Source organism: Alosa pseudoharengus, unplaced genomic scaffold (assembly GCF_046254945.1).
Source record: "Alosa pseudoharengus isolate Yale_2024_CS ecotype anadromous, Long Island Sound unplaced genomic scaffold, YU_APseudo_1.1 YU_APseudo_1.1_scf_10, whole genome shotgun sequence".
Lineage (NCBI taxonomy): Eukaryota > Metazoa > Chordata > Actinopteri > Clupeiformes > Clupeidae > Alosa > Alosa pseudoharengus.
Genome location: NW_027468565.1, coordinates 26206749 through 26221748, shown reverse-complemented (window position 1 = coordinate 26221748; position 15000 = coordinate 26206749). Strand labels below are relative to the sequence as shown.

General features: G+C 46.1%; 2 protein-coding genes across 2 annotated transcripts in view; both read right to left on the bottom strand.

The window, feature by feature from the left end:
- Window positions 1-9128, bottom strand: part of slc25a22a (solute carrier family 25 member 22a) — a 34882-nt gene extending 25754 nt beyond the window's left edge. The window contains exon 1 of the mRNA XM_076269227.1: window positions 9033-9128. The gene's annotated coding sequence lies outside the window, so the exon portion shown is untranslated. The remainder of the gene's footprint in view (window positions 1-9032) is intronic.
- A 494-nt stretch (window positions 9129-9622) lies between these two features.
- Window positions 9623-15000, bottom strand: part of pidd1 (p53-induced death domain protein 1) — a 17275-nt gene continuing 11897 nt past the window's right edge. Inside the window, exons 14-15 of the mRNA XM_076269217.1 lie at window positions 13011-13213; window positions 9623-10858 (exon numbers count right to left, since the gene is read on the bottom strand). Of these exons, the coding sequence (XP_076125332.1) occupies window positions 10624-10858; window positions 13011-13213 (438 nt within the window). The 3' untranslated portion in view covers window positions 9623-10623. The remainder of the gene's footprint in view (window positions 10859-13010; window positions 13214-15000) is intronic.

Sequence of the window (15000 nt, the reverse complement as noted above, 5' to 3'; positions counted from 1 at the left end):
ACACACACCATACTCTTAGGTTCTGTCTCTCTCTAAATGGCATTTTAATTTCTCTACTAATTCACAGTCTATCTCTAGATTTCCATTTCTCCATTTTCTCTCCAAACACACACACACACACACCATTCTCGTGACTTCTCGTCTCTCTGCACGCAGTCTCGAGTCCCTCTCACTTCTCTTTCACCCAAGCGTCCTTCTCGTTTCTTCTCACCCCCCCTCCCCCCATCCCAAGCGTCCTTCTCGTTTCTCGTTTCTTCTCACCCCCCCTCCCCCCATCCCAAGCGTCCTTCTCGTTCTCTCGTTCTCCTTCTCTCCTCTGGTCCCTAGTGACCGACTCCCCTTGTGTTCTCTGCTGGTGACTGTGGCCTTGTGTGGCCTTGTGTTCTCTGCTGGGGTGTTTCTTTCCTCTCCCACAATGCATCTCTCTTTCTGGAGAGACGGAAAGGATGTCTCTCACGTCGTCTGCTGCCTTTTGCTACCCTGCTGCTTTTTAAGGCAAGAGCCCAGTCCCTGCTGACCAATATAAACACACACACACACACACACACACACACAGAGAAGAAGGAGTTTACTGTAAGAGCAGTGACTCCTCCGGCAGTTCTCCCACAACTCAACTCAAAGCCTCTTTCTCATCTCTTACACACACCAAAGACTCCTGTAAAACACTACACTACACTACACACACACACACACACACACACACCAGACATACAAATACACTTCTAATAATATTAATATTTTATTACACAGACTAGAACACTGGGTTGGATTTACAGGCATAGTTATTAACTGGCTGAAATCATATCTACAAGAAAGGAGTTTCTTTGTTGCCATTGGAAACTGTACCTCAACACCAATGTCCTTGACCTGTGGTGTTCCCCAGGGTTCGATCTTGGGACCAATATTATTCAACCTCTATATGCTCCCTCTTGGACAAATCATCCAAAATAATTTGATTTCATATCATAGCTATGCAGATGACAGACAAATTTACTTAGCTCTGTCACCAAACGACTATGGTCCCTTCAAATCTCTGTGTCAGTGTATAGAACAAATCAACACCTGGATGTCTCAAAATTTTCTTCAGCTGCACAAAGAAAAAACTGAAGTAATTATATTTGGTAAAAAGGAGGAAAGACTTAGGGTTGCCACTGTCCTTGACACAAAGGGGTTGAAAGCAAAGGATACTGTTAAAAATATTGGTGTATTAATTGACAGTGATCTAAATTTCAACAGCCACATGAAAGCAATAACTAAATCAGCTTTTTACCACCTCAAAAATATTGCCAAACTTAGAGGGCTGATGTCAAAAGATGATTTAGAAAAACTCATTCATGCATTTATCTTCAGCAGGGTTGATTATGGCAATGGACTTTTCTCAGGCCTTCTTAAAAAGACTATCAAACAGCTTCAGCAGCTAGGGTTCTCACAAACACTAAAAGAACTGACCACATTACTCTAATTCTTAAGTCCCTGCACTGGCTTCCAGTAAGTCACAGAATTGACTTTAAAGCACTACTGCTTGTTTATAAATCTCTTAATGGAGCAGGACCTAAATACATCTCAAACCTGCTTCAGCAGTACACACTCTCCAGACCTCTCAGGTCTCAGGAGAAAAACCTGTTAGTAAAACCTGCTGTTAGAACTAAACATGGTGAAGCAGCTTTTAGCTGCTATGCGGCTCAGTTCTGGAACCAACTGTCGGATGACATTAAATTGGGGCAGCCGTGGCCTACTGGTTAGTGCTTCGGACTTGGAACCGGAGGGTTGCCGGTTCGAATCCTGACCAGTAGGCACGGCTGAAGTGCCCTTGAGCAAGGCACCTAACCCCTCACTGCTCCCCGAGCACCGCTGTTGTTGCAGGCAGCTCACTGCACTGGGATTAGTGTGTGCTTCACCTCACTGTGTGTTCACTGTGTGCTGAGTGTGTTTCACTAATTCACGGATTGGGATAAATGCAGAGACCAAATTTCCCTCACAGGATCAAAAGAGTATATATATATACTTTATATATATATATAATATAAAAACGCCCCAACTGTAGCCAGTTTTAAATCTAGACTTAAGACCAAACTGTTCTCAGATGCTTTCTGCTTGTTATCATTGTTTTGTTTTGTTTGTAAAGCACATTGAATGGCCTCTGTGTATGAAATGCGCTATATAAATAAACTTGACTTGACTTGACTTCTAAATATGTACAACTCTACTACACTTGTCTCATGCAGAACTAAATACGTCCTCAAAAGCAAAGCTACATTTCCTACATAGCTCATAGAGGACTAAATGAGATCTGCACACACACACACGCACACACACATACATCACCTGTAGAGTTGAAATTGAAAATCAGATCTACAGACACTAGAACAGAAGTCCTCCACTTCAACAGTATATTAGCCTACACAATAGGCCTACTCACTGAACCACGTTACTTATTGTCTTTGCACTTTGCTTATTGTGTCAGAGGATTCATTTGATTTAAACTGGCATACCTTACTTAGACAGTGTTGCAGAACTGTTTGGATTTACATACACGTTGGTTCAATATTGCAAACAACTCATCTATATTATTTTTTAACACGTCTGCTCGCGGACCACTTGGGATAGCTTGCGGATCACACTTTGAGAAACACTGCTCTAAAAACACACACACACTCACACACAGCTGAATCTAAAGTAATATTGAAACCAGATTCAGCTGGTATTCGCCATGAGGACCCACAGGATGACCGAATCAGAACCTTTTGGGTCCCCTGCTATAACCCTCCTCTGACCACTGGCCGACAGTAGCCCTGCTCCCTGAGTCAGCCATGGCAGCCAGCAACAGTGTGTGTGTGTGTGTGTGTGTGTTTGTGTGTGTGTTTGTGAGTGTGTGTGTGTGTGTGTGTGTGTGTGTGTGTGTGTGTGTGTGTGTGTAATGTGTATGTGTATGTGTGTGTCTGTGTGTGTGTGTGTGTGTGTGTCTAGTAGGGGCTCATCACCAGTGAAAAAGGAGATAGCACTGGAGCCTACAGCTGTGCAGCTGGGATACAGTAGCTATGACAGATTATAACCCTTATAATCACAGCACAAGGTCACACAAACACCACACACACACACACACATAAACAGATATAACATAGAAACAAGGACACACACTCCAGTGGCAGTCAGTTTGACCTGTATGCTGTGATTCTGCATCAACAACAGCAGTGAGGAAGCTGGAACTATGTCCCCAGTTCAGCTTCTCCCCACAAACACCTCTGGCAGCACACACACACACGTGATCACACGCACATACACACAAAATACCTACCTCAGCTCTGCTTCTCTTAAAGGTGTCCCATCAAACACTAAACTCAAACAGACTAACAAGGCCATTCTACACCTTGTTGTAGTTGTAAACAGCAGAGTCTGGAAGAGAGGAACTGGCTCTAATCTGGCCCTGATACGGCCCTGATATGGCTCTGATCTGGCTCTGATGTGGCTCTGATATCCTTCCGTCCTCCAGATGAGACGTTAAACCGAGGTCCTGTGGCCATTAAAGATCCCATGGCACTTATCGCAAAGAGTAGGGGATTCCCGGTGTTCAGGCTAAATTTCCAACCTGGCTCATTCAATCTGGCCCCCTGATCATCCCCCAGTGTAATTGGCTCATTCACTCCCTCACTCTCCACCTCAAGCTGGTGTGTGGTGAGCGTTCTGGCGCATAATGGCTGAGGATGTGGTGTGTTGAAGCACATCACCCAGGTAGGTGCTACACATTGGTGGTGGTTAGTGAGGTCCCCCCTTCCATGTGAAGCGCTTTGAGTGTTGAGAAAAGCGCTATATAAATGTAACGTGTTGTTGTTGTGATATGGCTCTTAATTGCTCCACACTTCTGGCTAGTAATCTTCCCTCTCTCTCTCATTCAATCCAAGGATACAGTGTATCCCCATGACATGTAAGTAAGTTAGTAAGTAAGTAGGTAAATTATATAGCGCTATTCACCACAACCATATCAATGGCTTCCTCCCTCTGCCTCCCTCTATATCTCTCTCTCTCACACACACACACACACACACACACACACACACACACACACACACACAGGCCCAAGCCGGTAATCTAAGTTTGAGAGCCCACTTCAAAGCACTATAAGATAAGCGTAAGGTAAGTACAGTGTTGCTGAATAGCTAGCCTGACCTTAACCCTGTGTTTGTATGCAGAATAGCTAGCCTGACCTTAGCCCTGTGTGTGTGTGTGTGTGTGTGTGTGTGTGTGTGTGTGTGCTGCACTGCTAGCCTGACCTTTGCCCCCTGCTACTGTGGCAAAGCTTGAACTCACACACACAATAACCAGACGAGCCCAAGCAACTGGCCAATCAGGACTGGCCGACTCCACACAGCAGAAGGCCAGAGGATGCTTTCACCTACATAGAGCCCAGATAACATGTAGCTCTAGGGACCTTCAGACATCACCTCACACTTTGGACACACACACATCACACACTTTGGACCTTTAAAACGCTTACACACACACCATTGTTTCCCATACATTGACTTATTTGTGGCGGCCCACCACAATATCAACATTGACCACCACACAATGATTTTCCAGGTTGTACTAAATTGTGCTTAAATCTGGTCTTAAATCTAGCATCATAATCACGCTGCGCTAATTTGTTAAAAACTGTTGCATTCAAGTTAATTCTGCAAACCTACCACCACAAATAGAATTCAATTCTGTGGGAAACACTGCACACACACACACACACACACACCTACACACGTAAAGACTCAGCATGTAGGACAGGTTAAATAATGTTGAGAAATATGTAGTACTACATATTTGTACTGCATTTGTACTACAAAGTACTTCAGCCTAGTACTTCCCGCAACACACTTCTCAGCCACTGGAGAATTAGATCAAAGCAAACACACACACACACAACTACACTCACCAATTTAAAAGAACACAAAAGATTACACACATACCATGAACTCGCACACAGACACACACACACACACACACACACACACACACACACACACACACACAGACACACAAATACACACACACACACACACACACACACACACTCACCAATTTAAAAGAAGACAATAGATTGCACACACACCATGAACTCGCACACACACACACACAAACACGCACACGCACACGCACATGCACACACACACTCATTCACCCATATAAATAAACACATCCACCTTAGGCGGAGGAGAAATATATGAGATGAACAGTAAAAGCAGAGAAAGTTGCAGAGAGTGAGAGAGCACCGACAGCAGAAACAGCTTGTGTGTGTGTGTGTAATGAGCATGCTGTGCAAAGAAATAGCCTACCATGTACAAGGTAGCTTATAATGAGTCACATGTTTTGTTCATGTTCTACACATGCACCCACACACACAAAACTCTAATTAACCAATTAGCAATCCACTCAGTGAAAGGCCAATAGTAATAGAGTAGGCCTATCTCATTCCAATAGTAACCAGTAGGCCTACCTCATTCAGACACACACACACACACACACACACACACACACACACACACTCCCTCACTCAATAAAAGGCCAGTAATGGAGGCCGGTGGGCATGTCTCATATCTCATTGAGACACTAACGAAGCCATAATGTTTTCCTTTCATCCACTCCCATAATATGTGTTGGTGTGTGTGTGTGTGTGTGTCAGATAACCTGACATGACTCATTCTCTTTCCAATCTTACCCCCCCCCAACACACACACACACACAAACACACTTACACACACAAACACACACCCCAATCTCTTCATCTGTTTATAGGTAAACTTTAACTCTGCCCCGCCTCACTACACGTACACGTAAAACCGTCAAAGAATCAAGAGGGTGTTCTGGGTCTCCTGAAAACGGCCCCTTGTTATTTTCATTATCTCAATACTGCATTAGTGTCATTTATCATGTGCAGCCTTTGTCTGTGTGTGTGTGTGTCTGTGTGTGTGTGGCTCTGTCAGCCTCTTGACATCTGGAGTGTTTTAGGTATGCGTGCAACTCAGAGAGAGAGAGTGTGTGTGTGTGTGTGTGTGTGTGTGTGTGTGTGTATGTGTGGAGAGCAGCTAGACAGAGCAGAAAAGTATGTGTGTGTGTGTGTGTGTGTGTGTGTGTGTGTGTGTGTGTGTGTGTGTTCAAGGTGAGCACGGAGATCAGTTTGACACACTAGAGACAGGTTTGTGTGTGTGTGTGTGTGTGTGTGCATGTTTGGCATGTATGGACAGCAGCTGAAACAGGCTTGCTTCTGACCAAATAAGAGTTCTGACCCAATTCTGCCAGAGAGTAATCAGCATCCACATACAGAATTATGGATCACAGTCTGTCTGCCTCTGCCCTCTTCACCACACACACACACACAAACACACACACACACACACACAGTCGAGTTTACAGTTGAGCAGCTGTCTGCCTGTTTGTCTGTCTATGTTTGTCTGTGTGTCTGTCACCTCTTCACCCAGTTCTTACACATAACATCTCTCTCTCCATGTTTCTTTCCTTCCCTCCCTCTCTCTCAGCACCATTAGAGGACACAGTCTCTGTTCATCTACTATCTGTCCAATCTTCTCATCTCACCACTTTGTCCTCAGCCACTCTTCTCTCTCTCTCCATCTCTCTGTCTGCCAGGCACCCTGTCACCTCCCTCGGTCACACTCTCTCCTCTCGTCTGTCACACAGACACTTTGTTCTCCCTCTCTCTACCTCCCTTGCTCTCTCGTTCCTGTCAGAGATGGGTTTGGTTTGAGCAGCTCGGTGCTGTTGGCAGTTGTCATGGTTTCAGTTGTCATGGTGAGAGCAGAAGAGTATGTGTGTGTGTGTGTTCATGTCTCTGGTGAGTGTTTACTCCTGAGCTAATGTTTAAAAAACACACACACACACACACACACACACACACACACACACACAACCACCACTGTTCCACCAGTTCAAATGATAATTCTGCCCTCCTTACACTGCCTCCTCACAGGGTTATGATTTTCATTCCTACTGCCCCCCCTCCCTCTCTCTCCCTCTCTCTGATGTGAGTAGTCCTACATGCAGGGTGGAAGCGATTGTGTTATTTTGCTGCATGTTTGTGAATTATAGATGATGATCACATCCATGACAAAGCTTCCTCCTTCAGTCTCTGTCAGAGTTGAGGGCCCCACCCCCTCTATATGGCATCGCCTGATTGGATGAGAGGAGTAGTGACCCTAGGGAGCATCGGTTTCACCTCTGCCTCGCAGACAGCTGAGGCCTACAGGTGTGAGTGTGTGAGTAAGTGTGTGTGCGTGAGTGAGTGAGCGAGTGTGTGTGAGTGTGTACACACTCACCACCAGGATCCATCTGTTTTCCTGGTATCCATATGTGCATGCATGTGTGTGTGTGTATGTGTGTGTGTGTGTGTTTCAAATCACTTTAGTGCAGGTCATGTGGTTTGCTAGTAAGTACTGTCTGAATGAGGCTGGTGGTAAATCACTTCTGACTGGCCATGAGGTGAGATTCACACACATCGGTAAATTTGTATCTGTACATCGACACACTCATCGCCATGAAACCCAACTGCCTGCCAACCCACACACAGCTTATTGGTTTCATCTGGTGCCTAACAAGCCCTGCGGCTGTAATCTAGTGCCGTTTTAAACGAGGCATACTAGTCTGTTTACATCACATGACCAGTGCTCTCCTGTCTCCCTCTGTCAGCTGTTGAGCCGGCCTTGACAACGTGCCAGCGGGCCTCACTGTCTTTTCTAGCTACACTGTGTGTGTGTGTGTGTGTGTGTGTGTGGACAGAGTGAACAACCGTCACTGACCAGAATGAGTGTGGAAAAATGAAAATACAGAAAAACAGGACGCTCAACCAATGTGGTTCACACCTTTACTGCAGGAATAATCTGTGAACCTGCTATAACGTTGTTACACGATCAATTAAAAAATCATGAGTGCTGGAATATCTTAGCTTTGGGCTTTCAATCATATTTCATGGTTTAAATTCTCCGACCCTTGGGCAAATTTATTTCGATAAGAGAGCACAGACTGCCACTTTGAAAGCCCAGAATTCTGGATTTATTCACTAGCTTACTTGGTGTAGGATTGTAGGATTTTTTCATCTCCCAGATTGGTTGTGTCGTGAACGCGCTATCCTATCCTACGCGCACGCACGTACCGACGCACGCTACTCACGACTCTGCTCCCTCTGCCGCAATTTGATTTTAGAAACCCCGCATCAATCCTGAAAGCCATACAACCCCCCTTACGAGCCCTCAGGCCGGGCTGCGGGACACGACAGACCCGTTACACCAAAGTCACGCCCCCAGCGGATGCACGGTCTGTCAGGAATTCTCACTGAGACTGTAGCGGCTAAATTAATCCGGGAATGAAAATACATTAGTAATGTCAGTGTAAGGGCGACTAGCTAGCTAGCATTGATGTCAACGTTAGTAAAATGAACGGCGGCATGAATGCACTAGCAGCTATCACCGATTTAATACTATGCTAATACTGAGGGACAGCCCTGTAAGTTAGCCTATTCGGGTGACTTGGAGTTCCAACATCAAACAGATGTTTGCTGTAAAAATCGGAATAGTGTGAATGAGGTTGTGTCACTGGAATTAAATATGACAGCCAGGCAAACATCACAACCTAACTGATGTTATCGCTGCATTTCACTCCCAGTAAACGTTTGAAGTCAACCCATCAGAAGAGGCGGAATGTTGGCTCGCGTCACATCCTTATGGGTAATCGTGTCTCGCTACATAACGGAGAACAGTCCGCCTGGAGCCGCAGTATAGTGCAGACCGCTATCTCCCCTACAGCCAATCAAATAAAACAGCGCTTTGGTGTCGAATACACAACTCACATGGTTCATCAAAGCGGAGATGAGAACAACTGCCTTCTTGCCAGTAGGATGCATTGCATTGTTGCATTGGTAGGTCTGAGACTTGGCTACTACTACTAACTGCATTTCCCCATAACGTTACAATTAGATAACTGTTCCCGGCTTAATGAAAAACGAAGAGAATCTTATTTCACTCAAGTGCTCTACTTACCGTATGCTCGGACCTCACTGGGCAAAGCTTGACTGTCTACGATAAGAGCGTTTCCTTCGCTTGTCTTCAGCTCTGACAGAGCTCCAGTAGTCAGACCTGACGGCGTTACTAGCATTTGTGTGCCTGCGAGAGGGAGGGGGAGCGTAGGGACGGAGGGGGTAGGTGGGGGGGTTGAGGTGGGACGGAGAAGCATGTCGTGGTGGTAGAGAAAATAGTCCAAATGCACATCTCTGCCCCCTGATGCTAAACTTGCGGTACTGCAGCTACGGCTCGCATCCGCCATTAATCAAGGTAGGCAGGTCGGCGTGTGGCAGAGCGGGAGGGAGGGCCCGGTATTGCGTCACGGTGACGATGTCTCTACACTGCGTGACCTTGGATGCAAAAATAGTGTAACGTGATGGATGGGGAAGAATCTGCCGGGAATGCAGAATTGCAGTCCTGAGAATATTGAGCAGTGCTCACGACAACATTCTTACAAGCCAAGAGGTGAATTTCTTGAATTTCCCCTTGGGGATCAATAAAGTATCTATCTATCTACAGTAGAGGTAAAAAGGTATAAAATAGGCTTTCACTACAGTTCAACGGTGAAATCCAGTTTTAATTCACAGAAATAACTGGTCTGGTAAAATACATAAGGGACATTGACACATTGAAACATGAATAAATATTAAGTGTTCAACCAATCCATGTTGTTTTGTACTTCATTGTAACAATAGTTGTACTAAAAAAACCTTGACAAGGTCGATGTGATCATCAGTTCATGTTTAGACAAACATACCGGTGTGACAACAACGCAACAATGTGTGCAGTTTAACATCTATTCACATTCTAACTGTCTTGTATGTGTGCAGACTCACGTTCACACACACACACACACACACACATTCACAGTGTCTAGCAGGCCCTTTTGAAGCAGCCAGCATGGTGAGGAATCAGAAAGTGTTATCCCAGTGATGAGGCTCTGGCCTGAAGCTAGTGGGCACTTTAATCTGACATCATATCCAGTCTGGACCAGGGCATCAGGCACGCGGGCAATGAGCTGCCATCTGTCCATTCACAGGAAGGAGAGGAGAGGAGAGGAAAGAGCACGCCAGAGGGAGGGGAAGAGAGGAGTGGTGGAGAGAGGAGAGGAGAGGGGGAAGAGAGGAGTGAAGGAGAGAGGAGAGGAGAGGGGGAAGAGAGGAGTGAAGGAGAGAGGAGAGGGGGAAGAGAGGAGTGAAGGAGAGGTAAGGGGGAAGAGAGGAGTGAAGGAGAGAGGAGAGGAGAGGGGGAAGAGAGGAGTGAAGGAGAGAGGAGAGGGGGAAGAGAGAAGTGAAGGGGAGAGGAGAGGGGGAAGAGAGGAGTGTAGGACAGAGAAGGGGAAGAGAGGAGAAGAGGAGAGGGGAAAGAGAGGTAGAGCAGAGAGAGTAGAGGGGGAAGAGAAGAGTGAAGGAGAGGGGGAAGAGAGAAGGGGAGGAGAGATGAGAGGAGAGGGGGAGGAGAGAGGAAAAGAGGATAGGGGAAAGAGGAGAGGGAGAGGAGAGGGGAGGATGCCAGAGGGGGAAGAGAGACGACAGGAGAGTCCACTACTCCTCTTCCTCCTCCTCCTGCGTCATGTAGAGGGCTGTGTCTCGCCAGTGCTGGGCACTTCCTCTTGAAGCCCCACCCTCTTCAGAGAGGCCTGGTACTTCCTCTTGCCCACGCTCACGATCTCCTCCACTTCCTCCGCTAAGTCCCGCCTCCCGCTGTCCAGCATGGCATCAATCAGCCGAGGCACCGCCCCCTCACCCTGCTGGGCACGAGCCCAGTGGAAGAGCATCTCCAGAACCAGGGAGCCAAGGTCAAGCCTAGGGGTGTGTGTGTGTGTGTGTGTGTGTGTGTGTTTGGGAGGGGGGGGGGGGGTGGAGAGGGAGGAGGGTTATTATAATCAGTTGTTATTTTTGGTTCTGAATTTAGTCATACTTGTAGACATGCTCGACAACATCGAAAGTCATTTAATGTCAATAAAATTAAACTGAGGAGGAAAAATAAAGAGGGATGGAGAGAAAAATGAGATAGAGGAGAGACGAGAAAGAGAGAGAGAGAGGGAGGGAGAGAGAGGGAGAGGGAAAGAGAAGAAGGGAGGGAGGGAAAGAGAGAGGGAGATGAGAAAGAGAGAGCACTAGAGAGAGAGAGAGGATTGATCTAAGGACATGCAAAGAAAAAAAAACTGGGCGCGAGAAGAAAAAAAAAGAACAGACTGCATAACCTCAGCGTGTGTATGTGTGTGTGTGTGTATTTAATCTCCTGCAGTGTTCCAGATGGCTTAGCGATGACTGGCAGGAAAGAGATTAAAACAATCAAAATTCTCATCCTGTTCTCATCATCTCTCTCTCTCTCTCTCTCTCACACACACACACACAGTCTCTGTCTCCACCCCCACACACACACGCTCTGTCTCACTCTCACTCCCACACAAACACAAACACACACACAGACACACACACACACAACACAAGCTTCATGTGATTTTGCACCAGTCCCAACACATGGGCCTGCTCATCAGCATGTGTGTGTCAAACACATTAACATGCATGTGGGTGCAGACATGTGTTTGACCACACACACACACATTCTCTACTCCTATACCTTATGGTCATATTCCAGTGTTTTAATTGGGAGTGTGACTCAAGATGGCGTGTGCCAGTGATTGTTACATACACTCACACACACACACTCTACATATTCTGACACACACACACAGACTATATTAAACATCCCTGCTGTGCTCAAGGGATCTCTGCCATCTGTGCTTAAATGGGTCCTCTCTCTCTGATGCCCACCAGGGTCTATACGGAGAACCTTTGCGCTGTGAGCAAAGATCAGACCTGTGGCATCTGGTGCCAAACACAGACCCCTACTCTCTCTCTCTCTCTCTCTCTCTCACACACACACACAAACACACACCCCTAGGGCCCTATCTTACACCCGTGGTATCTGGTGCGAAACACAGACCCCTACTCTCTCACACACACACGCGCGCAACCACACACACACACACACACACACACACACACACACACACGCACACACACACACACACACACACACCCCTAGTGTTTCTACAGCATGGCATCATGCTCATGTCCACCAATGTCCTGCTTTTCCGACCAAATCAACAGTGGCTGATGCCCACGTTGTGCCCTCACATCTCTGATGCCCTCATGCCCCGATACAGTGATGCAGCGCATGGAACCAAATGCCCTTGAATATGTCCCAAGCTCAAGCTTGAGTTAGCTGAAGCCCAAGAACGCAGGGGTGCCCATGTCCACATCGCCCCCAATCGCTAATAATGCCCAATAATGCCCTTGGTCATGTTTTTATATTACTCACTATTATTTTGGTCAATATTGAGATCACGATTATTTAACAATATTACTCAATCATTCAATGACCATCTAACCTCACACGGGGCACATTGCTTTAGGGGCAGCCGTGGCCTACTGGTTATCGCTTCGGACTTGTAACCGGAGGGTTGCTGGTTCGAACCCCGACCAGTAGGCACGGATGAATTGCCCTTGAACAAGGCACCTAACCCCTCACTGCTCCCCGAGCACCGCTGTTGTTGTAGGCAGCTCACTGCGCCGGGATTAGTGTGTGCTACACCTCACTGTGTATTCACTGTGTGCTGAGTGTTTACTAATTCACGGATTGGGATAAATGCAGACCAAATTTCCCTCACAGGATCAAAAGAGTATATGTACTTATACTTATATATATACACTATCGTAAACTTTCCAACAGCTTTCTTTTTAACAGCTGAAATGCAAATGTAAAAAGAAATGTAAAAAAAAAAAAGACTATTTATACAACCGTTAAGGCTGTGAAGAAGAGGGGTGTGCTGGGTGTATAACTCAAGACAAAATGAGAGCATAATTTAAAAAGGGACTATTATGTTGTTTTCATAATCGCTGGTCAGTCACAATTTAAACTGACCGCACGGCCCTATCATGCGCCCACCTGTGTTTGTACTGCATGCGGTCCAGCTCATGGTAGCTGATGCCCAGGTTCATGCCAATGTTACGCCAGTCTTGCCCAATGCGGAGCGAGATGCCCAGTAGGTTGGTCTCCGTCAGGTAGCCGCTCTCCGGGTCACCCAGGTTCAGCGGCGGATACTCCCGCTCCGCAAACACACTGCTGCTGCCGCCCTCGAACCCTGGAGCCTGTGAGTGTGTGTGAGTGTGTGTGAGTGTGTGTGTGTGTGTGTGTGTGTGTGTGTGTGTGAGTGTGATTGTGTGTGTGTGAGAGTGTGTGAATGTGTGCGTGTGCGTGTGTGTGTGTGTGTGTGTGTGTGAGTGTGTGAGAAAGAGTAGAGAGAGAAAGACAGACAGCCAGACAGAGAAACTGTGTGAATAGGCAGATGAACAGGTATTACCACTTTATCTACCTGTTATTACACGGCTCTTCATAATGCTGCAGAATGCTCCATTCACTTGAATGGGCCTTCCCAACGTTCGGTGGTCTACTAAACCTCGATGACAGACCGTTGCTAAGTATAACAGATCACTGTCAAGGAAAATGGGTTTTGTGCTTCTAATTCATGTCTTTCATATCACTCCGCAAGTAGTCTGGTTACTTCTTGCAATGGAACTTCATTCATAAGTGAAAGCAGACAGTTGATCAGCTGTGTTCTAAAGAATGTTTGATTCAAGTCTGATCTATCTAACGAGGTGTATGGTGCAAGATTGATTTCGAAAAGTATCAGTAAATATATCTATCTATTTACAGACAGCACTTTCTGGGCAGCTGTGTGTGTGTGTGTGTGTGTGTGTCCTAGGAAGTAGGGCTGAGTGTGTGTGAAGTTATCCCGCTTATTACAATAAACTCCACAGGATATGATTCTTTACATTTATTTGTTACCGTTTCTTCGTGGCTTTGGCAGAAACAGCGTGTGTGAACTATTTGTTTCTGCCAAAGCCACGAAGAAACGGTAACAAATAAATGTAAAGAATCATATCCTGTGGAGTTTATTGTAATAAGCGGGATAATTTAGCAACATCACACACACTCAGCCCTACTTCCTAGGACACACACACACACACACACACACACACAGCTGCCCAGAAAGTGCTGTCTGTAAATAGATAGATATATTTACTGATACTTTTCTAAATCAATCTTGCACCATACACCTCGTCAGATAGATAGACAACAGACAACATTAGATTACAGTAGATTACCACATTCACCAAATATCGGAAGGGCTTATGTAGACGATGAGGTGATTTGTGTTTAGCCAGTAAGAATTAGAGCCACTGTCATGATCCTGGCATGCTGTTGCCCAGTGAAATCGGGTATCTCTTACAACATTGTATGTTACACAAATAAAGCAAATATTTGTTGAATGTGGAAAAAGGTGACTTGGACACCACAGATATCCTTTAACCCTGAGCATGTGTGCTGAAACCCCAGAGCCACATTTCTGCACACACACACATTTCTCAGAGAACAATACAGTTGACAACACACACAAACACACACACACACACACACACACACACACACACACACAAAAACTGATGGGCCAGCAGGGTCCTCTTGAAGAGCGCTGGGGGCTAAGTCTGGTATTAGGATTAGGTTTGGGTTGAGTGAGGTCTCTGGCTGAGGTCAGGGTTCAGGGGTCAGGATTGAGGGTAATCCCATCTATCTGCCCCTCACTAGTGTAGGGGGCACGAGAGGGCAGCAGTGGGGGCAAGAGAGCAGGGATACATTTAGACCAAGCTGATGCTTAGCTCTGAGGTGCATGATGTGTGTGTGTGTGTGTGTGTGTGTGTGTGTGTGTGTGTGTGTGTGTGTGTGTGCATTAGTTACTACTGAGGAGTGGAGCTGCACATGACTGGTGTAAATGGATGATGATGAGAATCTTATGTACTCAATCTTATGAATCTTATGAATCTTATGTACTCAATACATCTACCTTATATACTACCTAATAAATAATAAATAAATA